Source organism: Plectropomus leopardus, chromosome 5 (assembly GCF_026936395.1).
Source record: "Plectropomus leopardus strain MGB_pleo_1.0 chromosome 5, ASM2693639v1, whole genome shotgun sequence".
In the NCBI taxonomy this organism is placed as follows: Eukaryota; Metazoa; Chordata; class Actinopteri; order Perciformes; family Serranidae; genus Plectropomus; species Plectropomus leopardus.
In genome coordinates this window covers 22,810,363-22,837,973 of record NC_142180.1, presented here as the reverse complement: position 1 = coordinate 22,837,973, position 27,611 = coordinate 22,810,363, and the positions used below count along the sequence as shown (strand labels likewise).

At 40.2% G+C, this 27,611-nt stretch overlaps 1 protein-coding gene across 3 annotated transcripts; it reads right to left on the bottom strand.

Moving 5' to 3' along the window:
* Positions 1–3,389: 3,389 nt before the first annotated feature.
* tnfaip8l1 (tumor necrosis factor, alpha-induced protein 8-like 1) lies at positions 3,390–26,175 on the bottom strand. Of its 3 annotated transcripts, XR_015776628.1 has the most exons (4): positions 25,749–26,168; positions 9,163–9,442; positions 6,173–6,525; positions 3,390–4,637 (listed from the first exon to the last, which is right to left on the bottom strand). XR_015776628.1 is itself a non-coding variant. In XM_042483902.2 (3 exons), the coding sequence occupies exons 2-3, from the start codon at positions 9,432–9,434 to the stop codon at positions 6,237–6,239; spliced, it is 561 nt and encodes a 186-aa protein (XP_042339836.1). In that variant the 5' UTR covers positions 9,435–9,442; positions 25,760–26,175; the 3' UTR covers positions 3,390–6,236. The 3 variants fall into 3 exon arrangements, 2 of the variants coding, with proteins under 2 accessions (XP_042339836.1, XP_042339835.1); XM_042483902.2 differs by having other exon boundaries at positions 3,390–6,525; positions 25,760–26,175; XM_042483901.2 differs by having other exon boundaries at positions 3,390–6,525.
* Positions 26,176–27,611: the final 1,436 nt, after the last annotated feature.

Sequence of the window (27,611 nt, the reverse complement as noted above, 5' to 3'; positions counted from 1 at the left end):
CTCCTCCAATCAGCCACCCACGTTGTGAGGTCCATAAATAACATGGCAGCGATACACACAATCATTGCTCATTTTAAAGTCAATGTGGAATAATAATAAGTAGCTGTCACAGTTGCTGTCCATTTGCAGTCTGGCCGCGCTGCCTCTCGAGTTCGGTTGCCTTTATATCATACCATCCATTATATTAATGTGCTGTGTGTGATTGAAGGACAAAAACAGACAGAAACCCGTCAAAACCTGGGTGAAAAATTCTCCTTTTCAGTTTTACTGCAGTGCTTTTTTTTTTTACACGTCGTCCTCTCCTCAAAGCTGTCAAACAGGAGACCTTTTTGTTACCATGGTGTAGTTTTCAATATTGCTGAAGCAGTTGGGAGTTAGAAGGACGACAGACTGAGCATATGGCCTCATTGTAACCTTGTCCGCCACCTCCTGGAGCGCTCCCTCACTTGTTTTGAGTCCTGTAACAGGCCAACTGCCCATCGAGGGGCAGCAGGGCGAGTGTGCTGGGACACTTCGGCATGTGTGTCTGCTGAACTTTACTGCCACTGCAGATACAGTTTCCTGGTAGAATTTCTTCGAGCAAAAACAGAGAGAGAGAGACAGTCACAGAGAGAGAGCCAGAGAGAGCACACCGCTGAACACCTTACATAACTTGGTGGAAAAGATAGATGTAAAAGCAGCGCTTTGAAAGCCGAAGAACCCCGTGTCTGTCAAAATTTCCTGTGCAAAATGGCTTTTAGTCACAGTGTGAACGTGTCTGGGCACTTGGAAACTTTCTATAGCCACCTGGACAGCACAGATGTGTAGTTCGGAGAGGATTATATGTGTTCGCATCACTGTTTTTGGCTGTGAATTCACACAAAATGAGAAGTTTCCTGAGAACAGAGTGTTCTTTTTTGCTATATTAAATATGGAAGCGAGCAGATGCTGCTGTCTTCCCTGAAGTGTCCAGTGTCGTGCTGGTGATAATCCTCAGGGCTTCGGCACTCTGCGTGTGTGTGCGGCAGTGTCTTTCCCGTCCTCTCATGTATATTTTTGTGTTGTTTGCTTTTGGATTCCCCTCCGCCGTGCTTTTCATCCTTGAACAACACGTCAGTCAGGTGCTCTCTGAGGACTCGAGCGGGAGAGGAAGAGAGAGAGATGTGGGGACACCAAGAAAGAGTAAAAGAGAGACAGAGAAAAGGGGAGGAAGACAGGAGAAAAAAGAGTTTTGAAAGACTTCTAACTTCCAAGCTGACTGTCATAGCTGTGCTTGCCAGAGGGGAGAGCACCTTTAAGCATACTGGATGAGTAACGATGTGGAGGGACTACAAAAGCAAAGTAATACATAATAAGCAGCGCTCGCTCTGCTCTGCTCCTCTGCCAGCTAACCTACATGAGATTGGTGTTGAGAGAAAATTTGGAAGTGCTTGAAAGGTCAGCAAAGGCCTCGTGTAAAAGGGTCCTCTCCTTTAACACTCTGCGCACGCTGTAATAAGATTTAGAAAGCTTGGACGTAACTGTTAGATTGGGATGTCCGCCTCGACACATAGATTTCCATAGAAATGAGGAACAAAAACAGACATTGTGACGAGTGAATCAAAATGTGACAAAATGTTTTACATACTGTAGGTAGCCCCGGTTATACTCATTCACTTATTATCTGCTGCTTCAGGATATAAACCTGCTTTCTGTTTATGCGGTGGCATAAATCAACAAATGCACATTTGTCTGTTGGTTTTGTTTGAAAAGTACAATAAAGCGATCATCGCTGAAATAGCTGAATCATTTTCGTCTTTAGTGCCACTCATCTTTTGAGTGCATTCCCAGTCCTTTTTCACTCATTAGGCCTGAAAGGCATTTCCGCTGGCATTGATGATAAAAGAAAAACGAGGAATACGACTGTGTGATGTTGTACGAGTGCAGAGCATTGCCTGCTGTTTGAACACAATGCCCTGTGGTTTGTTTTGTAGCACCACCCAGAACTCAAACATTAGGGTGTTTGCGCCCGTATTGACAGACGGCCAGACTTTCCAGTGTTACGCCAAAACCAACTGCCTGTATCCTTGCAGGGACGGGCCATGAAAGTCCAGCTAGATTTGTCCTTGTTTGTGCGCGCAGCCAAGCAGGAGAATCATCCCTTTTGTCATAATTGATCCTAGAGTTAAGTGTGACGCTACAACAGCTCAGCTCAACTTTGTTTTGTTCAGGTTAAAATTCTGAGGCACAAATCATAGCGCAGTTATCTGTGCTTGAACACAAGTGGAAAGAGTAATGGGTCCTCTTCACACTTCCTCTTTTCAGCTCTCCCCTCCTTAGGATGCAGGGCAGCTCCTTTGTAGTCACTTCATTATGTAGAAATGATAATTATGCCCCAGTGGAAGCTCGCTTCACCACAATGTATTAGAGCCCTCAGTCACATCCACTGATAATCACGTCGTGACTGTCATTTCCAAATTTTAATTTTCAGAAAGTGTTTGAGCGAGACACACAGACATTGGAAAGGAACAAAATAAGCAAACCGAAATGCTAAACTTTTATCCCCTCCTAAAAAAAAATACTTTTTATTCTGCTTTAATGGGACAGATTGGATTTATTTGAAGTGGGGTTGTATGAGGTACTTATCCGTAGCCGGTGTATTACAAACTGTAGATGTCAGTAGGAAAATCCCAGTTTGGAGAAGCAGGCAGGACACAGAAACTAAGCAGTCTATTGCTGTGGAGGGGTCAACAACAAAATGTATTGTAGCAACCTAAAAAAAAAGTCCTACTTAAAAAAAAAAAATCTAAATCTGTTTAAATGTATGTTATATTTAGACTATTTGAACTGCTCTACCTTTCCAGCAGACAGCGATTTCCCTGGGGAAATGAAGCAGTTATATTGCTCTTCTCAAAACCAGACTCCAGACTCCATCGAGAAAAACACTGATTTCACACCACTGAACACAGGAGCTGCTGGTCTACCGCTGCCTTGGACAGCTAGGTTTGTTTGTGTTATTGTGTGAATTTACCATTTAAAAAGGTTAATTTGAAATCACCAAAGTCACACAATAACACAAACTAACTGATCCAAGCATCATCTTGCGTGATCAACCACTATTGTCTGGCAGGACACATAGATTATTTTGAAAGACAAGCTGCAGGCTGTTTAAAATCTGCCTGAGGGCCACAATTGGCTCCGCACTTTGGACATGCCTGCTCTAAATATAATGAGCATTTTAATTAATATACTTTTCAGTGGGACTTTTTTTTAGGTGGCTAAAGTACGTTTTGCTGCTACTGTAGATAATACACTGACTTTGGATAAGTACACCATACAAGCCAACTTCAAAATACCCAAACTATCCCTTTAATCTCTTACACAACTACCCAAAAATAGAAGACAGGCCGAATGAATCATTAAAGCTGATGTCAGGAGATTTTTGCTTTATTTGACATCAGTTAAGTTGAATAAGAAGAGGAGGAAGAACACAGAAGGACAATGAGACGTGACTGTACTCACATCCCAGTTTAGTCATAACATCGCTCTCTGAACTCGAGGGTGCATTCACACACCCAGAATAAAAACATTATGCATGACCATTAGATGATAATTGGGCACACTTGGTACTGCGGTAGCCTTTCAAGTGTGCTGCAGGGAGGATCTGCAGACGTGCTACGGGCCAAATTATCATCGCAATGTCTGAAAAGCAGCAAAGTCGACGATAGGTTAAACTCAAACTCAATTCACTCTGAGTGCTACTCATGCTACACTTGAAATTAAACTGCAGCTGAGTGTTTACATTAGCAAAAACAGAAGCAAGAAGTCTTTCCATCTTACTAATTTCCTGTTCTACCTTTGACCGCAGCGTGGGCCTGCAGGAAGTGGAAAAAAACGACCCAAAGTTGAATTGTGTCTCAGTAAAATGGGTTCGTGTTTGCTTTCATGGCTTCCCAACAATGCTGGGAGCAGGAGGAGAGGGATTTGGCCGACTAAATCCAGGTCAGACATAGTCAGATTACCCCCTGATCTGGCCGGGAAAATTCCAACACACTAATGGGAAGACGCTCGGTGCTTGATTGAAAGAGGGAAAAAAAAATAAACAAATGTATTCTTTTAAAAAAGTAAATTGTATTATATTTGTCGTGTGTGGATACAATAGACACAAAAACAATCATATGTACATGAGTGAAAATAAAAACATTTCACAATTCACAATGGTAAAAATGCAACATAAGTATGCTTAGATTGAGAGCTTTAGTAAAATACGTGGGGCTGCTGCAGAGGTTTGTGGTCATTTCTGCTTAGTGTGTCATGGGTTTTAAACCGAGGGAGATTTAAACCAACCCTGAGATGTGGAGGGATTGAAGAAAATGGCATCCGAAGACAATTAAAGTCAACTGTTCTGGGAGACTTAGGAACAAGGATTTACTTGAAAGCCTCCCAAAATGATTCAGCAAGAGTCAAACGGGTTTATCAAACGAGAATACTCAGGGAAATCATTTAAGAATTAAAACCACAACAGCCACCATGTTTGTCTTCATTATCACCGTCACCAGGGTTATAATTATCAAGTGCATAGTGTTTTCTGAAATGTTCCGACTGCATTTTGAGCAACATCAGTCTTCGTTTCTTTGGCAGAGCTGCTGTGGATGAAGTTAAAGTTTCAGCAATCCTATCTGGAAAAAGCACAGCGCTTATTACACGGCTCAATTTCCAATTCTCTCACAGGTACGCACACAAACACACACACACACATATACACACACACACACACACAGAATACAAAATGAGGCCGCAGCACAAAACAATCTCCCAGACAGGCTCAGTGATACAAAAACACATAGGCAGAAAGGGAAAGACAGCTATTGTGTGAGGTTCGGGAAGGATAGTAGTAACTATTCATATTCTCCTTTATAAGGAAGAATCACAACATCTTTCACTCCATTAAAGGACTTGCATTGCGCAAACAGAGATGGTTATCTCCATCACATTACATGAGGCTGGTGAAATGGAGTGGCTGCTCGACGGAGGCAGGCTCCGGGCCATTATACCACCCCAGAGTGGGGAGCTGTAATTGCAGTGGCAGAGTACAATCAGGTACTGTGTTTGTCTCCGCTCTAATCTCTATACCCTGCCTGGCCCTTTTCATAGATGCGGCGCTGCAGTTTTTTCGTCCAGCCTTTCATCTGACTGCTCATGGGGAGTCTTTTTAGTTCAAATGTGTCAGAATTCAAACCAGAATTTTAGTGCTTTTTTGGATAAACCTGAGGCGACGCCAATAAATCTAAAACCGACTGACCCCGGGCGCCAACATCTATTATGACGAGTAGTTCCGACTGTGATCGCGTTTTAGTCCTCTCCGACAAAATGCCAGAGCAACCTTTAAGGATGGTGTCACATTGTGCAGCTCCCCCTGCTGTGATTATGACATTTATAGATACAAAAGTTGCAGTTTTTCCGAGCAGATGAGCATACAGTCGGCAACGCGTTCAACAATACGCAGCATAAAATTCCTTCATGTTTATGGTCCCCCTATGACCCAAATACTTCATCTTTGTTGTGGTGGCTATAAACCAGACTGTTAAAAGCAAAACTGGGTTTATAGGTGCCTCCTGAACAAAAAGGCCTGGCTGCTCTACAAAGAGGAGTTCAGTGCATGATGGGGAAATGCAGGCTAAGCAGGATTACTCGACTGTGTTTCACATGGTTTCATTATTGCAGGAAAAGTACAGTACAGCGCGTGTTCAGGATTGAGTGCAATACTACTTTTAGAAAAGAAAAAAAATCACTTAATGTCCTTGGGTATTTGGAAAAGACAAAAATTCACTTCCTCTCCTGGTGCTCCCCAAACCATTTTGGTCCATTAAAAGCTCTTTACAGAGATATGACTGAAGGCCTGTGCCTGATTCATGTCTTTTTGATTTAGTACGAGAGCAACCAGAGTGCCCTTGAAATGAAGTTAAAAATATGTTTTTTTAAGGCACAGTTGTCAAGGCTCCCATCCCTGAATATACTGATAAGAGCATGAAGTTTTACATTCATCTAAAAAGAACATCTGCTGGGTTTTGTTTACTGTGGAATAACAAGAAATCAGGCTGCAGAAGAAACACACTTTGGACTAACTAGCCAAGATAATTTCAGTGTTACAGTAACGGCTGAAAGGCACGCATAAACACAAAAACAATAAAATAAAAATGTTCATGATTGTCACCTTAGAAAACCTTGCATGAGGGTGACTAGAGGTAAAAGGTGCCTGATGGCGAGCCCAGCGGAGGTCAGAGGTTCCCCTCGTCGAGCATCTTGTTGACTCCGTTGCAGATCCTCTGCAGGTGGGCGCGATAAACCTCCGAGGGTCCGTAGAGAGCTGCCAGGAAGTCGCAGTCAGCGAAGTGATTGAACACGTGGTTGACTCGCGAGTGGCTCTTGGCTGTCAGGTGGCGTTTGATGGCCTGGTGCAGCAGCTCACGGCAATCATTCAAAATGGCGCTCATGACGCGGCGGTCAAAGGTGAACTCAATCTGGTGGAAACTGACCGCCGTCATGGCCAGAGTGTGGACTTTCTTCCTGTGAGACGAGAGGAGGGAGAGGAGAGGCTGTCAGTTTCTAATTCTGACTGGAGCAGCACAAAGAAGTAAAAATAGAAACTGCTGTCTTATGATTTTCCTCAGAAAAGTTTCACAACTCCCCCTCTATCAGTTATAGTGTTGTCCTTCGCAGCGATGCATCTCCATGCTAATATAATCACCATTCTCCATACTGTGCACTTATGTCAGCTTCACATGCCTCCAAGCTGAGTTTCACTATTTTAGTGGAAAATATATAAACTGATGTAAAAGTCAATTTCCTTAATTTGCTTCCATCAGCACACAAAAATGTACTTGAATTGCAGTTCTCCCTGTTTGAAGTGCTCAACCAGAACCAGCTCGTTGTTGTTTCTCAAGGTTTGTCACCTTCTGATACACAATGTAACAATATTTAAATCTATGAGAGGATGTGACGAAGGCTCTCTATGCAAACGTTTTAGGGAATATATTTATTTGCTCTCTTTCTGAGTGTTAGATGAGAAAATTGATACTTTTTTTTAATTTAAAAAATTATATTTATCATTTATATATATCATATTATATATTATCATAAAATGATATATTATATCATATTTATTCGTTTTCAGTTAAAACATACACAAAGAAGAGAAGAGGGGTGCCAATGCATTTAGTTTACAACTTTTGATACATCAACTTCAGACCAGCTTAATGAAAAACACTTTTCTCTTATAGTCTGTCCATTTATTCCAGCGTTGAGCATGTGTCCCTGCTTTAGTCCATACGTGAAAAGTCAGTTTTTCCATAGAATGTAGTTCCTCTGCAATGACCATCCACTGTCCTGGACTTGTAAGGTCATGTTTCAGCCAGCTCCTAGCAATGGCCTTTTTTTTTTTTTTGGACAAATGTAATACTGTGAAACTGCTTCCATTTTGACACTATAGAGATAATAATGCCTAAGAATGAACAAAACAGACCCCTAGTGCTAGTCTATTTTAATACTACATAAATAATGATAATAATTTTTAATGGACTTTCTAGCCGTCCGTCCACTCAGAGAGCCTTTACACTACATGCCATATTCACCCATTCACACACAGGCCACAGTGTTGGCCAAGAGATGCTGCTGATGTAAAGAAACCAAAAATCAGGGGCCCCAAAAGAAGAGTGATTGCAGCTGCTATCTTGTTACCGAATGGTTGTTTCTGCCTAAAAATGACTTGATTTAATTCTTGGGGGTTTTACTTGACTAATTGTAACCACTCAAGTCTGTTATTGTTCAGCTCTGAGGACGGCTTGTTTTGACGAAAAATTAGGTTGTAGCTTGTCTGCTTTTCTACGGTTGGAAAAAAAAAGAGTTCTTTGTGTTTTAACAAGGTTTTTCTTATGAGTTATTGATCCAAGAAGTTTGAATCTCTGAATATTTTTCCAACTTTATCGAGTTGCATAGAGCTGTATTCACAAACACAAATTGCCATTTGCAACAGCATCTGTAAGAGCCCTATTAAAAGACTGAACGGCAGAGAAAAGAAGACTTATGATGAGCTCATGATGATCACTTGATAGGGCTGGTACAAGCTTTGCAGCGGTCCAGCCTAAAACAAATGGCTCTCTTCTTCCTCTGTGGCAGTTTTGGCAGCATCTATCCTGGTGCACTGTGCTGATTATGATACAGTGCCACCACATCAGTGCTCTGCTGCAGGTGCAGTTACAAATGACAAAAATCCACCAAGTACAACATTTGTTTGAAAAGTATTTTCAATGGAGACACTCACACGGTTTTGTGGAGAGTTTAAGGCGGGATCAAATTTGTCAAAGGCGGCCGTCTCTTTATTCTCTACGCAGGGAAAATTAAACATGTAACTTATTCTAAAACAACAAATTGTCATTCTTACTGTTAATGTACAGATTAAAATAAGAGGATAAGCTTTAACGTTAGTAGGCATATTTCTGAACTTTGAACAGAGCTAGACCAGCTAGCTGTTGCTTCCAGTATTCATGCTAAGATAACCTCTTTCCCTTGTGAATCTTGCACTGTTTTTTACCCACCAACACACGAGTGATATTTCTCTCCACAAACTCTCAGGAAGAAATCATCGAGCACAATCCTTTCCAGGGCCGACCCCTCAAAGTCAGAGATTCACATCTTCTGCCGGAGACCCCCAGGTCTCCTGAGATTGCTTCAACTCAAGCATTTTTTTGGTTTGTTTGACTGTTTTTGTTTTTTGCAAGTCACTTTGCTGCATAGTTTACCTCTAGGGACATTGTTGTCCCCAGGATTGGCTGCGGAGTGAGTGCTCTTGACTTTCATGCTACTCTTTGGTACAGGGAGCTGCAGACATGCAGACAGCGTCACAGAGGAGGAAAGACCTTCTGCCTAGAGGTGGTGAATTTACAGCTCACAGCAGCTTAATATGACAGTCTTAACTTGACTTATCTAGTGTCGACAAAAAATGTTGTCGCACACTTCCTGTCCATAGTTGGCGCAGTTAGATTGTCAAGCCTACTTTATTACCTGAATACCGCTGTCATACCATCTGAACGCCCGGCTAAACCCCATTCAAACTTGAAATGGAAAAAACATACCTTGAATCATAGAATATTGACTTTGAACAGCTAAATCTGATTCAGCTGACACAATTCTATTTCTTTCTATTACCTGAAGTTTTCCACCAGGATCAGCTCTTCACTGTTGAACTGGTTGTTTCTGTAAAGCACTCCCAGCTTCACCACCATCTTGATCAAGTTCTTGATGATCTTCTGGGACTCTTTGCGGTTGCGGGTGTACTCTTTGGTGACGCGGTACAGCTCGTCCAGCACCTCGCTGCTGGTGTCGTCGATAAAGAGGTTGGCCACGCTCTTGGTGGCCATCTTGCTCATCAGCTTCTTCTGCGCCTGCAGGGCTAAGCTCTTCGTGCTGAAGGAGTCCATGGTCAAGTCTGAGTCAAGATTAAACAAAGACAGAGAAAAAAAGAGGAAAACAGATCATTCAAATTGTTGTGAATGAAATGGCAGTGTACATATTCTGTTTCCTTTTTCAAACAAAGACTGGAAACATGTTGTTTCCCAAGTTTTAGGCGATGTGAAACAGTTTCTTAGATCGCAGCTCAGACTCTCATCTCCAAAGCAAGAATGAACAAACATAACACACTGACAGCTTGCGATGTGTGAGGTTATTGCAAATAACATCTACACTAACGCTGTTTAAACTGCAGGGCCAAGAACTGTCCCCTTTATCAGATAATGAGCCGTGGCAGCTGTCAAATTAGCCCCAGCAACCCTCTGGCTTGGAGCCTACAACATAGTTAGAGAAGAATGTGTCATTACACGCTCAGGAGTAAAGTCAGTTACAGTATGACCACGCAAAGCAGACAATGCAATCTGGATGTCTTATCTGCTGAATGCATTCGAGAACAAGGGGTGTGTGTGTGTGTGTGTGTGTGTGTGTGTGTGTGTGTGTGTGTGTGTGTGTGTGTGTGTGTGTGTGTGTGTGTGAAGGTGAACAGGAGGCAGACAGTACGAGCTCATTCACCTCACGTGTGTTGCTTGATTTATGTATGATGTTGTTTCTGAGTGTGTGATTGTGTGCCAAAGCAGAGTGGCTCAGTAAAACGCTGCCCCCATGATGGAGGCTCATGAATAGCGAGGGTCACGAGGGCCGCCGGCTTTCACACCCCCTCCAATCTCTCCTATCAAATGAGGCAGGTCCACAGCACGCCTCATCATTTCACATGCCTCGTCTCGCTGTGTTCTGCAGGTCACTTATTCAGGTTTGTATATTCAGTTTTTTTTTTTTTTTAATTAATCTATTTTCCTGTACAATCCTTTTCTAACCTTCACGGATCTCAAAGGATAACCTGTGAGTGCACAAGAGTAAGCAAGCAACACAACACTTCACAACTGCCCTCGATGCCCGTGCAGGCTGAATGAACGAGGGTGAAGGGGAGGGGGGAATTTCATTTTGATAAGACATGTCCACTGTCTCCAAAAATGTATTCTTACAAATTATACAAAAAGAGCTAAAAACTAATTAGTTTTTATCATAAAACAACTCCCTAGACTTAATTTCAGGGATCTTAAAATAGGGCGCAACTACCAATTATTTTAATTAACACCGATTATAAAATGTCAGAAAATGCCTGTTATAACTTCCCAGAGCCCAAGGTGATGTTTTCAAATTGCTTGCTTTGTTCAACAAATAGCTTTAAACCCAAAGATAGTTATTTCACAATCATACAAAAAAAAAAAAAAAAAAAACCAGAAAATCCTTACACTTCAGAAACCGTAGCCAGAGACTTTTTGGCATTTTGCTTTAAAGCTGACTTCAGATAATTAACTTATATTCAGATTTTCTGCAATCAGCTGACCAATGAACTGTTTCAGACAAACTTAAGGTAATGATTTTTTCCAAGTACTATCTGCAGGATTTTATGGATGAAGACGACACCAAAAATGTCTCCTTCACTGTGGAGTTTGACGCATTTTCTTCCCAGTTAATTACGTAAAATGATAGTACAGGGTCGGTTAACAGTGCATTAGGGATGGGAATTAATTGATAGAATTTTGATATTGATATCAAAGTCATTATCAAGTCTGTTTATTGGCTCAATTCTTTATGAATCCCCTTAATGATACCTGATCAACTTTCTGTAAGGAAAAAAAGTAGACCTACCACAGCTTCAACACAACAGTTTGATTATCTCCGATGTCAGTGTCAGTGTAGCTGACAGCTTATTCAAAGAAAAATGCGCTAAGCCTGCCTGCATGGTGCTAATGTAACTACAAGTAATTTACCCTCGGTAATGGACATGCTGCTCAGTTAGGAAACAGTAGCACTCATGCATAGAGTGTCAGATACATGGCATTCCTGGATTTTAAGTCCTTGTTGTGTATGTTTCAGCATACTGCCAGTTCCACCCTTACTTGAAATGATCAGACATAACAGCAGCTCTGTCATCTTTCTTCTTCAAATAAAGCCTCACTCCTTCTTGCTGCAAGTTTCTATCAGCATAGACGCAAATGTTTGATGTCACTGTATTGCAATTTGCAACATGTCGGCATCGATAAAGGGAACTGCTAAGTTTTAGAGTCAAACGATTCTGATAGTTCAGACATTTTGAAAACCAGTTCTCAATTTTTTATTCCCTGCAGAGCATAAACACATACACAGAAACACACACACACACAGACACACACACACACACATAGACACACACGGTTAACACAGTTCACAAAAAAAAAAAAAAAAACAGGAAACAGGAGAACAGTCAAAGTCAATATGTACTGTGAATTATCAGATGATGAGGAGGTATTGAACCTCAATATTCTTTGGTCACCACAAGTGTTGTGTTGTCACTGCAAGTATTACTGAGATGTCAGAAATGAGTGAAAAATGTCAGCTTTTCTTTCGTAGAGGTCAAGATGACACCTACAAATGTCTAGTCCAAAACACTAGAAAAAAAAGCAACAAGTCCTCACATTATGTCGAAAACAACCCAAGTTTCAGCGATGTGCGGGTGTGCAATAATTACATTTTTCTGCAGGCAGCAGGCTTGTACATGTGTTTCAGGCGGGAAGAAATTCTTTGTACCATCGGTCTACACATCACAGGAGTCACAGGACTGTGTTTACTGATTGGCTGCAGGTATCCTCTGGCTGCTATTCACTGCTTAAAGTTTAACTATCCCCAACTTTGAGTTTGGCTGTAGGATAAAATGACTGCAGCCCCGAGCGGCTGCTGTAGTTTTCCGTGGCTACTGCATAGCATCTTGCCGCAGGCTGCACTTCTCCACTGCTTGGTGTGCTTTTGGTGTTAGAGAAGCTGAAATAGCACATGGTGTGAAGTTTTTGCTTGTAAAATTACTCAAATGATTAACAAAATAGTAGATTAATTTTCTGTTGATTGAATAATCACTTAATGAATCATCTTTGCAGCTCAACAGATAAAACACCATTCTATTCCTTACAAGTAAGCCACTGAACAAAGTGTCCTCTTGGTATCTGTAATGTTGAATCAGCATAATTATTGAAACATTTCAAACATCACCCGGCCCCATTTTGTTGCATCTTCTTCAAATAAGTAAAACTTTTCATCACCTCAGGGGAATAAAACAGTCAGATCTGATTAACACATCTCCTTGTCACTGATGTGCTAAATGCAGCTTAATAGTTGACTGTCACGATGAAAACAAAATAATTATTAAAGCAAAGTGTCCCATTCACATCACAATAGGGGTTTAATCTCCTCTACATGAAAGTAACCCTAAAGCTTAACTGAAAATCTGCATGATTGGCAAATTGCCTTTCCACCCGCTTGAGAATAATAAAAATCCAAAGCAGGAGATTTTCTATTAGTGCAGGAGACAAAATGAACGGTGACACATCCCTGCTGCGTGACTTGTGATTTTTACTGTTGGTACTAGAAGGCAGTGTGTCTGCTGCTACAGTGTGTGACTTTCATTCCCCCCTTTCTTTCTCTCTCCCTCTCTCTCTGCAATGCCTCTCCAAGAATATCAATAAGACTCCTTGGAGAGAGTGTCAGCAGGATGCTTCCCAGGGAGGAGACACATGAGGAGAGGCAAAGCAAAGACAGAGGCAAAGAGATGGTGGGGGAAAAGGGGCGGGGGCGCGTTATATATCAATCCTATAACATCTGGGGAAATGTAGGTGTTGAATGAGAGGTCATTTATATTCCTGCTCATGCTGAATCTAGTTTTACTCTCTCTCTCTTTGCAGGTGCTGGACGTTTAATCGGGCCTCTGGCTGTGCTGATCAAGGATCACTGGAAGATCCCCATCGACCGTTTCTCCTGGATCGTAACTCCAAACTTGCCAGGCTGCACTTGTTACAGAAAATCCTGCTCTGATGCAATGTGTGTGAAACGGATAACAAGGAGAAAGACACCAATGATCAGGCTCAGAAAAAAAAAAAAAAAAAATCGAGAGCATTATGTGAGCAGCGACTGAAAACAATCACTTAGTCCTGCTGTCACCCTCTAATCACAACGGTGAGCCTCAAGAGGACAATCGCTTATCGCAACACTTAGAGTAAAGTCTGCATTTACCTCCCTCTCTTCGCCCTTGCTGATGGACGTTTAAGAGTTTAGAAAAGTGCGCCTGGATAATGGGGCACATTAAGAAAAGCGAGCTCTTTCTCAGATTGGAGGGTGGTTTCATATTGCTCATTAAATTCCACTCTCGTCAGGAAGCGGAGCCAATCACAACTCTGTGTAGCCGGCCGACGAAAAACAGAAGAAGCATGAGAAAGGGAGGAGTGTTTTATCTTTTATAGCCATGAATACAAACACTTTAACGTGGTGGCACTTGGGATTGTCTGTCTGAGGTTTCATTCAAAGATGAAGAGTGACATAACAGACCGCTGGCACTATTATCTTAGGGATGGAGGGAGATCCTCACTTTCTCTTTCCATTTCCCCTAAACGAGAAAACTAAAGGCCTCATGAAAAAAGGTCCTCGGGGGACAAATGCTCGGAGTGATGAAAAGGTTTTCGATCAAGGAATCTTTTTTTTTTGGGTGACTTTGCAGCATGAGAGTGGTTAGTGCCAGATCTAAATGGCCTGTGAAGCCCGCTGCCCAGGGGACAGCCTGGCCAACACTGACACAGCGTCTCCATAGTATTTATAGAGGCAAAATCTTAAGGGATTTAAGGCAGAACAAGACATGACAGCAGTGAAAACTGCTGAGTATTGTTGCAAAAAACAGACAGCAATTGCTGCATGCAGAAAACTGCACAAACAAACATCACATGTACGCATAAACATCATGAACAACAACTGATACGTCTGGTTTGAGCAGCTGAGAATGAAATGCAAAACAAAGACAGATTGCAGCAGCTAACAGCTCCGCAGCTTAATTACAGCATTTAGACAAGCTACAAAATCGCAGAGAACAAGCCACCATACATTCAGTCACAAAGACACGCAGGCGAAAGCTCAGCAAACATGACTCATGGAAATGAAACCAGACCCTACACAGTGTTAGATTGATGTCTCGTGACAGAGAGGGAGTCAGGGTAATGCACCCAGGGACTCTCACACCCTCCTGCAGGTGCAGACAGCCTTGTCAGCTCTGTGTGACAGCCTGACTGAGGGATCGAGGTAAAAAGAGGCCGTGATGACGAAGAAATAACCTAACTGTCCTCTCTTCAGTCCTTGGAGGATTATTGAAGCTGGGTCGGGTGAAGCTGCATAGGCCCTTTATTATCTGGCTTTAATTTGCTTTTGAGTTTCAGGGCAGGTAAAGCTGGGGACACTTCAGCCAACAGCTTTATTCATTTGGGGGAAAAGGGAATAAGTGGGATGACAACTCCTACTGGCTGTCGTCTTCATTTGGCATTTTCACAGTGTGGTCGTTGTGGAGACCTTTGAGACTGATGAAGTGAACGAGGGCTGTAAAGAATGACTTCTACATCTTGTTTTAACTTTGAAACACTGTGCAACTTACCCGAGCATTCAGGTGCAGCCTATTTTAATGAAATCTATTTCTGATTATTGGGCTGAAACTAATGATTATTTTCATTATCTGTTAGTGTGTTGGCTTGGCTCTAAGGATGCTTATGTTTGTTGGTCAGTCTGTCCACCACCTTGGTCCAGACTGAAATGTCTCAACAACTATTAAATGGATTGGATGCCCCATGTACAAAATGCAAAACAACATAAACTGACAAATTATGACTCTTTCTATTATGAATTTTTGATCCATGTTGGTTTTATAGGTCATTGGTAAAACTTCCCTTGAGCCAAGTAAAGCGATTTCAAAATTTGTGGCGCCATCACAATGTAAAGCCTACAGGTGGAGCGTGAACTCACGGGCGGGGCCAGCGTGGGAAACACTACTGTGCATACTGAGTAGGCTGCATAGCGCAGAAGTATGCTAGGAAACTAAAAGCTTTTTGGCCGGGGATGCAACCTGGCATCCCAAGGCTTTACAGTTTGGGTCCTCTGGCTGCATGTTGAGTATCACTACTGCGCTAGATTGCTCTTGGTATTTTTTCTTGTGAAATACTCTATCCTTTAATCTTGAATCTTTTAAATGAAACAATCCCAGAAGGAAAAATGACTTTGGTTGAACTGCTCAAAACTCATACTAAAACTCCAAACTGTGATTAGGGGTCTTCAGCAGACTGCTTCTTCTCAAGTGATCATAAGCCAACAAAAAAAAGAAAGCCTTTAAAATATCGAATAATAGTCTAAGAAAATATTCAGCACAACTTCAAAGAGCAAAAGAAGACAACTTTAAATTGCTTGCTCTATCCAACATACAGGCTCAGCCCCAAAGATATCAAAAATACAATGATATTAAACAGAGAAAGGCTGATAATCATCAAATATGAGAAGCAGGAGACAGTGAATGTTTGACTCAACTAGCTGCAGTAGAGACAAATCACTGCTCGAGAGTGCATAATCATTCCACACATGCTACTTGACATGAACATATTTTGCCTTTTTGGTTGCTCATATTTAGACTAAATCCAACATGATGCAAGCGTGGGATTGGCTTTCCAAAAGGGGACACTGAGCAGGATCCAGGATGCAGCCTCTGCATTGAGTGTACTCACTTGTCACTCAAACTAAAGCTGAGGTGTGACAGGTGAGAAAGAGCCAGAAATTGGATACACCTGTAGCTCCCGCCCACTCTAATGCACGCCATTACGCCTCATGAGGAAGAAGAGTCCACAACACCCAAAATATCACCACTCTAATACCTGCTGCCAATCTAGACAGCTTGGCGGGTGCTGATAACAGCCAGTATGAAGAAAAAACAATAAAGAATGTGTTTCTACACTGTCTGGCCACCTCAAGTTGCTGAAAAAGCGTTGGCAGAGGCTGCAGAACTTTCCATGACACTTCGTCTTACAAGTGATTGGTTGATGGCAGCAGAAAATGTCACGACTTTTATATTCTTCAGGGATGAGTAGTCACATGGAGTGGGGCACTGTGACCCTGACAGAGATGAGTCCATCAGCAAAGAAAATCTCCACTGCCATAGGATGGAGCCGATTACTGAGAACAGCTCTGCATTTGTAGGCATTTACTGCTCTTTGACTTTCTGAACAGACGGAAATAATACCTGAATCATGCACCACACAACACAAACACCCCAGTCTGCCCTCAACATAATGTGTGTCTATGATTACCTCTGATATTTGGCAGTAACATTTTCTCCGCTCTGTACTCGACACATTATGGCCTTGTTCAGCCAACCAGACCAGATCTGGTTTTTTTTTGGGGGGGTGGTTGCATTCAGATTAAAAAACAAAAAAACAAAACACACATTGAATAAATTTTTTGCAAATCAGATATAAACATCATTAGGATGGTTTGAAATGCCATTTACTTCTACAGATGCATCTCAGTCCGATTAGTGTTGACGAAAATATCGATTTGTCAATACATATCGTATTCAGTTTCAGTACTCATTTACTGTGGTATTGATACATCAGTATGAGCTACTCTCTCACTTTAGCCTCTTTCCCACCGCACAAAAACCCGCTAACACCCACTAACATCTGGCTTTTTAACGTAATGGGAATGTGCAGAATTGGCATTCACATCCGAGTCAATTGACTTTGCAGTAGTCATGGGTATTATTGCATCTAGCTCCGATCGGCATTGATGGAAACACGACATCCTAATTTCAGCTAATTAACCAGCGAAGACACAGAAATTACCTTCCATCTCCTCCTAAGCTGCGCTAAAACATTGACCCATATTGGTCTGCACCATGTTTGAAAGAGAGACTGAATACATCAGAGAAATATAAAGAAAGGTAACCACTGTTAAGTTTTCACAGACTTCTGTCCATGCTGCTGTCTAGTGTTTACTTGCTCCCTTGGCACATCCATGACATCAAACAGACACACCAAAACAATCCACACACTCACACACACACACAACCACACGTCTGCTGCAAAGCTGCCTGCTCTACCAACTGAGCTGCCCCATATATAGCCTATTTTTATGGGGTTTCCCCATGTTTAAAAACCCAGAGTGTCTGCGATACTTTTGGTGGGAAAGGGGCATTTCTCTTTTTGTTAATGCTTACTTCCATCATTCCCACTGTTCACTGCTACTCACCAAGAAAAGAGAAGTCTTAGTTGTCGTGTCATAGCCTTGTTATACTTATCCGTTAAGCAAAATTTAAAATTTTATGCCTTCAATGTTAATATTTTCCCAGTGGTATCAAAAATGGCATCAAATATTGTTTTTTAAATAGTTCTGTATCAAAGAATTCCAATATTGTGACAACAGTCTCTTTTATGTCATTCATAGAGCGATACACAAGGACGACATCACATCCAGAGTGACTGTAAGATACTGATACTAGTAGTGTACTATGAAGACAACAGGAGGAACAAGTTTCCCACCACAAATTGACAGCACGATTTTTCTGGAGGACACAATGATCGATTACTCCTGCCTCCGCCTTGGAAAGCCACATCACCAGTGTGGCCATGTAGTTCCTGATGCCTATGTTGTTGCCACAGCAAGCCAAGCACATAGGCTGGTGATGTCTGGACACACAAATCTGATCTGAGCAGTTGCTAAAAGCGCAGATCAGAAATTTTAGATCTGATTTTAGAAAAGATACCTTATTCGTCTGCAGTCAGACACTTACTTCAGATGTTGGAGGTGTAGGAAAAACAAAAAGATTCTTGATCTTAGTCCTTCACATTGTCAAAAGCAAAAGCTTGGTAACTGGGACATCTCAAGTTTGAGTCAGGCCAATGACCTTTATCATATGTCCTCCTCCCTCTATCCCTCCCCAATTCCTCTCTCCTGCTGGGTCCTGCTGCTGTCAACTGTTCAATAAATACAAATACCAAAAATGGAATATTTTCAATGCATAAAACTGGTAAAAACAAAACAGTGTGAGCAGTGCACTGTAACCAGAATTAATCCAGGGCTACAGCTAACAACCATTTCCATGACTGAATAATCAGCAGATTTTTCCTTTCGATTATTCATTGTTTTATCTATAAAGTGTCAGAAAATAGTGAAACATGTCCAGCTCAAACCCCAAAAATATTCAGTTCAGAGTACCTTAAAAAGATGAACCAGTATGGAAACAACAACAACAACAACAGCAACATCTGCAGCCTTTAATGCGAAACTGTACAAAATCTGTACAATAAAAACTACCACTGTAAAGCTTATACGCTGTCAGGAACGGCTGTTGATTCAAGTACTTCCCTGATTAATTCTTTGTCAGAAAAAAAGTCATCTCAATTTTCCAGAGCACAGAGTGATGTCATGAAATTGCTCATTTTATTAGCGCAACAGTCCAAAACCAAAGATATGCAGCTCACTTTCACACAGGGAAAAAGAAAAACATAAAAATCCTCACATCTGATAAGCTGGAACTAGTAATAGCTGGCTCGAAAAATGACTTAAAGAATTAATAATTTTATACAAGAATATTTTTCTGTACCATTCAGCTCTTATACAAGGATTTTATTTAAAATACAGTGGAGTATTCACCCAAAACCTCTCTGTAACAGACACATCAAAAAGTAAACAGGATAAGCATCATAAAGGTATTATTTATTGCAGGGCTGGTGAACTGGATTGGAGTATGTACTTTGTACTTACTCTGAGCATACTGCATTTGCTTTGTAGCCTTTTGTCAAACCGCCACGATTAAAGGGTGAATAAAAAATAGTAAAACGTGTGAAGTCGACAGAACTGCTATCCTATCTTTTCTAAAGCCAGTCTGAATAAAAGCTTCACAACACTGAAGGAAATTTAAAAAACTGTGCGCCCCTGAGAGAAAGTTTGACAAAAAGCTTCTTGATCATGACCAAAAAATACGGATGTCATTAAAACTGATTCTTATTGAAAAATCTTAAAGCAGAAAAACTTCTTCTCCCCAGCTGTATGATATAATCCGTCTCGTTTTGAGAAACAATAGACAGTCCTGGTTGTTACATAAGGTACATCCGTGCTTTGTGTTCGGAGAGGACAAGTAACCACTCAAATGAGCTGAGCTACTGGAACCACTCCACTGTTAGGGAATCAACAGCAGGATTTCAGGACAAGTGAACGCCGCAATTTCATCTTTCATCAAGTTTTGTAGTGTTTGTCTCACTCTTCTCTTGAGATGTTGCATAACAGAGGAGGTGCTGACTGCTAATAGGAGAGCTGGTGCTGTGTGTTAACAACTGTACATATGGCATGCGTTTGTGTCTGTGTAATGGTCTCTTTGTACACTCGTGGCTCTGACATGAAAGCCATGATTACATCCAAACCGATGCACATATGCGAACATGCATGCGTCGGATAAAGTGGATCTTTGTATGATGGTTATGTGCTGTCACTCTCCTCCTCCTCCCACGCAGTCATCATCTGTGAAGACTTGTGCAGATCTGCCGAGAAAGGAAGCAATCAGTGCCTCTCGCTCCGACACTATGCCCCATCGTACCCTTTTTTAACAGTTTTCTCAGATCTGCCAGAGCCTGCTGAACAATTAATAATTAACACATCAGCATATAATGGATCGGGGATTAATAATTCAGCCTGCCGATTTGGACTAAAATAGACCGGAGGCTAAGAGGAGCCTGCTGCGATGCAACAGGTCGGGGCAGAGGAGAGGGACGTGGGATAACAGGGTGGACTGAGAGCACACACAGTAAGAGAGTGTGACTGGGAGCTGATGGCGTTAATTTGGGATCATCAGCCAGCGTTTCGCATGTATAATAAGGCTGGGAATACAGTAGCTGCTGCGCTGCCCGAGGGCCAACACAACACTCACTGACAACATTTGTACTAGCATTAAAATTCAGAAACGGGTGGTTGTTTTATGGTTACAACTGAGCTGCTTTGAAATTACACATCTAAGGAACGAAAAAAAAAAGAATAAAAAAACAGCAGTCCACCATCACATGACTTCACTGCGACTGCCATGTCCAAGGTTTAATTACATATTATTTGCAATATAATTAGCATCGTTACAGCGCAAGACATAATCAAGGTGATAACTGGTGCTTGAGCTATGACTGATGTCTGGGCCTATGACATTTTAATTAAGGCCACCATAAGAGCAGGGCACATTATGAGTAATTTTCTTCACCTCAAGCCTCAGGAGAGCATAATTTGTTAACTCAGTGTGTCAACGGAGTGGCAAATATCAAAGTGCTTGGCTGCAAGAACAGCAGGGATGGAGATCAGTGAAAACAGAGGGGGACCAATATGAGAGAACATGGCTGTGACTAATAGATGACTCAAGTGGGGTCTCTAATCGAGTCCAGTCTATTGGCAGACATCGCCGTCCCTCACTCTTTCCATTTCAAACAATGCCGTGATATTTGCAGGTCATGCGGCTCTGCTCTTTCAGACAAGGCCACATGCATCGAGTGTTTTGGGTTTCCAGGGAAACTGGAGGCCACCTGCGTGCTCGGCTGAACTTTGCAGCCTAGTAAAAGCAGGTCAAACACATCTCTGGTCTTGCCGGTGAGTTACCATGGAGTCTCCTCAGCAGGAACAACAGTGTCTCTAGCATTACTGCTGCAATTTCAAGCTCTGCCTTTAATAGCACTGCATGGGGGATGTCTGGCAACGTGACTGCATTGTCCTATTCTAAAAGACACTCGGAGGAGGGGATGTGCACAGATACAGTTACCCTGAAATATACATAGACGAGGCTCGCCAGCATCTGCTTAATCCTGCTATTGACTGGTAATTATCGTATATCATTATTATTATTTCTTGTCTTTCAGAATCACATTGTGCTGAAACAATAATAAAGCTGTTGTGAAGCACAAAGCTATGATTAATGATGAAAAGCAAATACTCATTAAAACCAGTCATGGATGAAATCTAAAACAAAAGGACTTTCATTGTACTTCTACTGTACTGTATTTCAATTTCACTTTATTTGCCTTCCAAGGCAATGGACATCAATTTGATTATTTTAGGGCTGTAACTAACCATTATTTTCAACATCGATTATCATATTAATTAACCGATTCATCTTTTATATCACAAAATGTCAGAAAATAGTGAAAAAAAATAATAAAAAAAAGTCCTCACTGACACTTGAATTGGTGACTTTGGATTGTTTGTTTTGTCCTACCAGCCAAAAAATATTCAATTTAAAATAAAGCTTCTTTTGAAGGGGCCACATGCCAAAAATGTCAGGAATCACATGTATGTAAAGTGGAAAAAATAAACAGTGGAAAAAATGCACAATTTCCAAGAGCCCACTGAGACATTTTTAAATGGCTAATTATATAATCGACAGTCCAAAACCAAAAGATATGCAAAAACACTGATATAAAACACAAAAAAGCAGCACATCCTTACAGCTGAGAAGCTGAAACAGGGACGTTTGACATTTTTGCTTGAAAAATGACTTAAACGTTGTCTGTATGATCATATATTTATGGCTGACATATGATTATACAAGATATTTATAAAGAAATCATAAAGCCCCCAACTTTTCTTGTGGTAATGATTTTGGCCTTGCCTCAGCTGAATGGTTGTCAGTTATTGCTACCAACAACAAAGACACAAAGGACGCCTCAGCAACAAAAACAGAGTAGGTCGAAGAAACGCCAAATCATTTCACCACTGATACAGCTAATGCAAGGAGAGAGGCAACCCCGAGTCCTGATCCAAGGCCATAATTCATTTGACATGTCTGTCGAGGCTGTGCATGATAATGTTTGCTGCTACCTGCCAGAACCCCAGCTGCACAGTGAAGCTATTCATCCTCACTCAAACCTTGTTCTGGAGCAAGGCTTTACAATGTAAACACAGCAATGTGTTACAAAACATATCAGTGTTTGCAAAACATATGTCTTCACCCTTTTCAGTCTCGGTCTGGTTACGCAGTTGATTACAGTGAAGCTACAAAAAGGCTTGTTAGGTTTAAAGCAGCACGGATGAAAGCATTTTTCTTTATAGCTTTTTTAGTCTTGTTCTTTCAAATTCTCTGTTTCTTTGATGGTAAAACCATAAATGTAGAACATGAGATTCTTATAAAATATTTCTCCACTGGCCACATTATACACATATTAGTGATGTCATTGAACTGGAATTTCTAACCCTTTGAAAATATTAATATTAGATACCAGTTTTAATACCACAAAGGTGATTGTCAATGAGTGCATGCAAGTTATTATTCTTTTTAAAAGATAAATCTAACAAAGCCATAACATGATGACAACTTTTCTTCTCTTGGTTAATAGCAGAGAACAGCAGATTAACTGTAATTAACATCAACAATAAAAGAGAGCCAGAAAGAGCAGCTGATATATTGGCGTATCTGTATCATTTCAAATATTTAGAGAGAATATCGATAGATTGATATTTCTTGATAACATTAACACAGATTTTCTGTATAATGCTCTGGAGATTGTTTTGTCTTTTGTCCATTTTCGACAAAAAATGGACAGCACATGCAGAATTTGAAGCAATAAGTGAGCAAACTCAGAGCATGTGCAAAAATGGAAATGGTACAAAATTCAGCCAACATGAACCGAAGCCCTGCAAAAGTCTAAAATTGATATTTAATTGATTGATGCAAGACCTCCAGAAGGGATGGGAATCACCAAGGGTCCCATGATATGCTAATATGCTATTATTATTATTATATTTAAATGTTTTGAGATATGTATAGTATTGTGATAACGTATGTTGGTAAGTATTGCGATTTATAGCCTCTTTTCCAGTCTGTTCATCTTACTTTAATCATTTTTATTGCAGCAAAACGTATATAGTAGACTGACAAAGCAATTCATTTTATTTATCTACCACACATTTATTTGTATTTCTGATATCCAGGGTCCCAGCTATTGTTTTCACATTAAACCAAATATGGTTAGCCATTCTGCACAGCTTTTTTTTACTTATCAATAAATGATATCCCTACTAGTAATCTTCATCCACATGATGACCTAAAACGTATTGTTTAATTCATGAACTTCGAGAGACTGTTTCTCATTTCGTTTTCTAATAATGTGTAGGGTTGGGGTAAAAATCAGTGCAGCATAGTAAAATGATATTTTCTATGGCAATATTGTACCAATACACAGAAACCAAATTCCTTTTTTTGTTATTATATAAATAATTAATATTGCAAATACAAATTAAACTTTTGGTACCCTACTAGAATAATAAATAAATTGCTTTTTCAGTCAGCTTGGTACATTTTTCTGCACTAAAATGATTGAAATGAGAAACTTTATCTTATTGAACAGATGTTGACAATGTTTTTCCTTTGGAGACATAATTTATCGCAATACTCCGTATACTGCAAAACATTTAAAAACTCAATAATACTGTATCATGACTGAAGAATTGTCATAATATCGTATTTGGTATTATCGTATCTTTAGCCGATGAACTCTAATATCACCAATGCCTATCAAATTAAGTCAATAACTCACCAATCAATCAATTGCCTTACAAAACGTATTATCATACCATAAAAAATTGAAGCCAATTTTATTGTTGCTAGCTTAATATTCAAAATACTACATATAAATCAAGTCCCAAGCTTGACTGTTAGTTTTGCAAAGTTTTTATTATTTAAATTAATAATACTGCAAATACATGCTTTTTTTAGACAACTGGATACATTTTTGCCACAATTTAAAAAACAGATGGAGTGAGAAACTTTATTTTTAAAACTTCATCCGATTAGATAAAACATATGCTGACATTTTGTTCCTTCGGGGACACAATTTACAGTTGAAAATTGTGTAGTAAATCACAATGTTTTGCAATACAAGTTATCGCAATGCTTGACTTAAGTATCATGACAATATCGTATTGTGGGGCCAGTGGTGATTCCCGACCTAATAATATGCAAGATAGCTGCTGCATCCTGTTTCAATCTACTTACAGTTGAAAAAGCGTAATAAATCGAAATGCATCCCACACATGTAACGCAATACATCCCATATCACAAAACAAATTGCATTGATATAGTATTGGAGCTGAAGTATTGTGATAATATCGTGTCCTGGGGCGAATGATAGTTGCTGCATCATGTTTCAATGTATAGCCTAAATAAGAAAAACTGTCAGCCAATAAACTAATATCTTCAATGCTAATCATCTGTATCAATAGTTAGTTATTATTTCTGTGTCATAACATTTCTGGCCCATCCCACCTGGATTACAAGATGCCATCACAATACAAAGCATGTGTCATCTTCTGGTTTTACAGTTATCAGCAAAAAGAAAAAGTAGGTACACAAAATTAATTAAGTAACAAAATAATATATGACCAATATTCTTGCAAAAAAAAATAATTGTATTGTGAAAAATAAATGTTATAAATCTAGTTTTTCTTGGTAAAAATCTCGCAACTAGTCGTGTCCTGCTCTGTCTGCATTATATTGTCCCCATTGGTGGTGTGCCCCCTGTCACTGTACCACCATGTTGAACCCTCTGGCCTGCTAACCCTGCTTTTCCAGTCCTAGTGGTACATCTGCATTGAGCAGGTCATTTTGTATTTGTGATTACGCATGCACTCATTATTATCTGTTTTTTTTTCTTTCTTTTTTTTTGTTTGTCTATTTACTTGTCTTTGTTTTCTTATTTCCTGTTGTTGTTGTTGTCCTTGTAGTTATTATTTATGATTACCTTTTAAGACTGTACTGCTTGTTCCCATGCATTTTTTCTATGAATGTCTCTACAAACAACCTTGCTTTGCTGTATTATTTGTCTAGTTTTCTGCCAATTGTATCTCTTATGGACATGTATGGCCTTACACATTGTGTTTTTGAAGTTTTGTATAAAAATTTCTTGAAAATCTCATAAATAAATCATATGTAAAAAAAAAAAAATAAAAACAAAATCTCGCACCTAAATAACTGATGAGTTTATTTCATGACAAAAATAATGACCTTACCATAAAAAAAATTGGAAGCCATTATTGTCGCCGCTAGCTTAATTGTCAACATGCTATATTTGAATCACGTCCCAACCATGGATGCACAAGCTTGACCGTTGCTACTTCCGCTAACTTCGCAGTAAAATTAAAACCTGTAAAAAGGAGACAAGTGACCCAGCAAACAAAAGTGAGGCTTAATAACTTCCTAATAGTCCGTTGACCCCGAAAAAGCAGCTCTTCGCCGACAACAGTAAACATTTTAACGGCCTGGTAAGTCGGGTGTGTGTGTCCGCAGGCCTCCGATAATGACCGATGTTTGCTGATGACATGTTTCATTAAAAACCGCCCGACCGTTAAGATGACCGGTGCCAACAACAGGGACTCACCTTCCTCTCACCTCGGCGGGACACAGGAGCGGTCAGCCAACAAGACGAAAACTTTATCTTCACCAAATATCTCAAGTCTTCATCCTGGCAGCGCTGGGGAAAAAGTCGCTTCACTGCATGTTTTTTTGTTTGTTCGCTTGTTTTTGCTGCCGCGGTAAAGAAACGCGTCCTCCGCTGCTGCCGCTGCCGCTGCCGCTTGTTCTGTAACCGTGTATCAGGCACAGATGTGTAAATTATTGAAGGACTGTTTTCTTCTCTCGGCTGCTGTGAGATCGGTTACAAGAGTTAGTTGTAACCCGAGTCCTCCTCCTACTCGTAAAAAAAAGTTTCAAACTTGAGGGGGACCTGGAAATCAACAGATTGATGTTGGCTCGGGCCAATGGAGGAGCAAGAGGGGGGAGTGGACCAGCCCAATCAGACCGAAAGAAAGGGCCATTTACAGCCAACACATTCCCTGAACCCCCCCCACCCACCAGTAGGGTTTCCAGTAATTATCCTGGTCCAGTCCCCAGTCTCAAGGCTGAAAAGTTCCCAGAGGAAATGGTGTTTAGGGAACAATGAACAGGAACTGTGGGGAGCAGTTTTTATGTCAGGGGCTAAATGATATACTGCCTTGTTAAGTTTCAGGAAATAAAAGTGTTGTTATTTGATGTTACATCACCATTTTCTTTAAATTGCCCACTTATGACATTTAATTAGTACCGAGAGCACGCACGCACACACACAAAAGAAAAAAAAAAGATTTTGTCAGCGGATGTTTTTAGGATACAGGAAGTTTTTCGTCATCTGTCTAATGAGGAAACAGGAATTCCCGAGGTGGGTCAAAATAACCCTCTTGCATTGTTATTCTAACGCTGAGGTAATGTTATACAGACAGTATTGATATCACACACAGCAGATTTTAGCCCCGCATTGCCAGAAGACTCAGTTCACATCTCGATGTTATGAATGTAAGCATATTTATACTACCCCATAAACTAAACCTATAAATATTTATATATTGTACTGTGAGTGTAGCATTGTGGAGCCGCAAGTCATCATTTTTCTACTGAGGGCACCTGCAGCGGTGACATTGAGCTGGTGTGCCCTCTAGTGGTATAATATTATACGCGTGTTTATTATTATAATTATTTTTTTAATTCTTTATTTTAAATATTTACTTTTTCTCAATAGAAATTGAATTAAATTTGCTTAAAAATTACAAGTACATATAAAGAAATTCAATGTGAAAGTGATGTAAGGTAAGACACAAAATAAAACAAGTGAGAATTACAAAATTTGACAAAAAAATAAATAAAATAACAACAAAAACCACAAAAAAGACAAAAATAATAGCAATGATAACGGTTTCAAAATTTAGATTTTTTTTGTCTCATTGCACTTCCATTGCATCTCTTTGTGGCCATTTTGAGTCTATTCCCGGTCAGTATGTGTTCATTTGAAATTTGCAAGTAAAGGCCAAAGGACAACCTGACACTGTGGGTCCCTCGGCCTGCACTCTGTAGGGCCTTTCAGTAATCCATCTATGTGTGGTAGTATTACATTTAAAGCTGCAACAAACAATTATTTTCCTTATTAATTAATATGACGATTATTTTCCCAATTGATCAAAATAATTTCTTTTCCCAACATGTATGAAAATTGAGAGAGGTGCTTCTCAATGTCTTCACATCACTTGCTTTGTCTGACCAACAATCAAAATATTCAGTTTATTAATTTAAAAAATATTCAGTTTATTATGACACAAGACAATTAAAAACAGCATTTTTGTCTTGAAAAGAGAGGGTGATTAATCAATATCATGTGTTACAGATTAGTTCTCCAACAAATGATTGACTGAATTAAATTACTAGTTATTTTAGC

Excerpts from the sequence above, each read along its gene's own strand:
- tnfaip8l1 (XM_042483902.2), bottom strand. The coding sequence starts at position 9,434 with ATGGACTCCTTCAGCACGAAGAGCTTAGCCCTGCAGGCGCAGAAGAAG. Across the intron at positions 6,526-9,162 it reads ATCCTGGTGGAAAACTTCAG|GAAGAAAGTCCACACTCTGG; the intron begins GTAATAGAAAGA and ends CTCGTCTCACAG.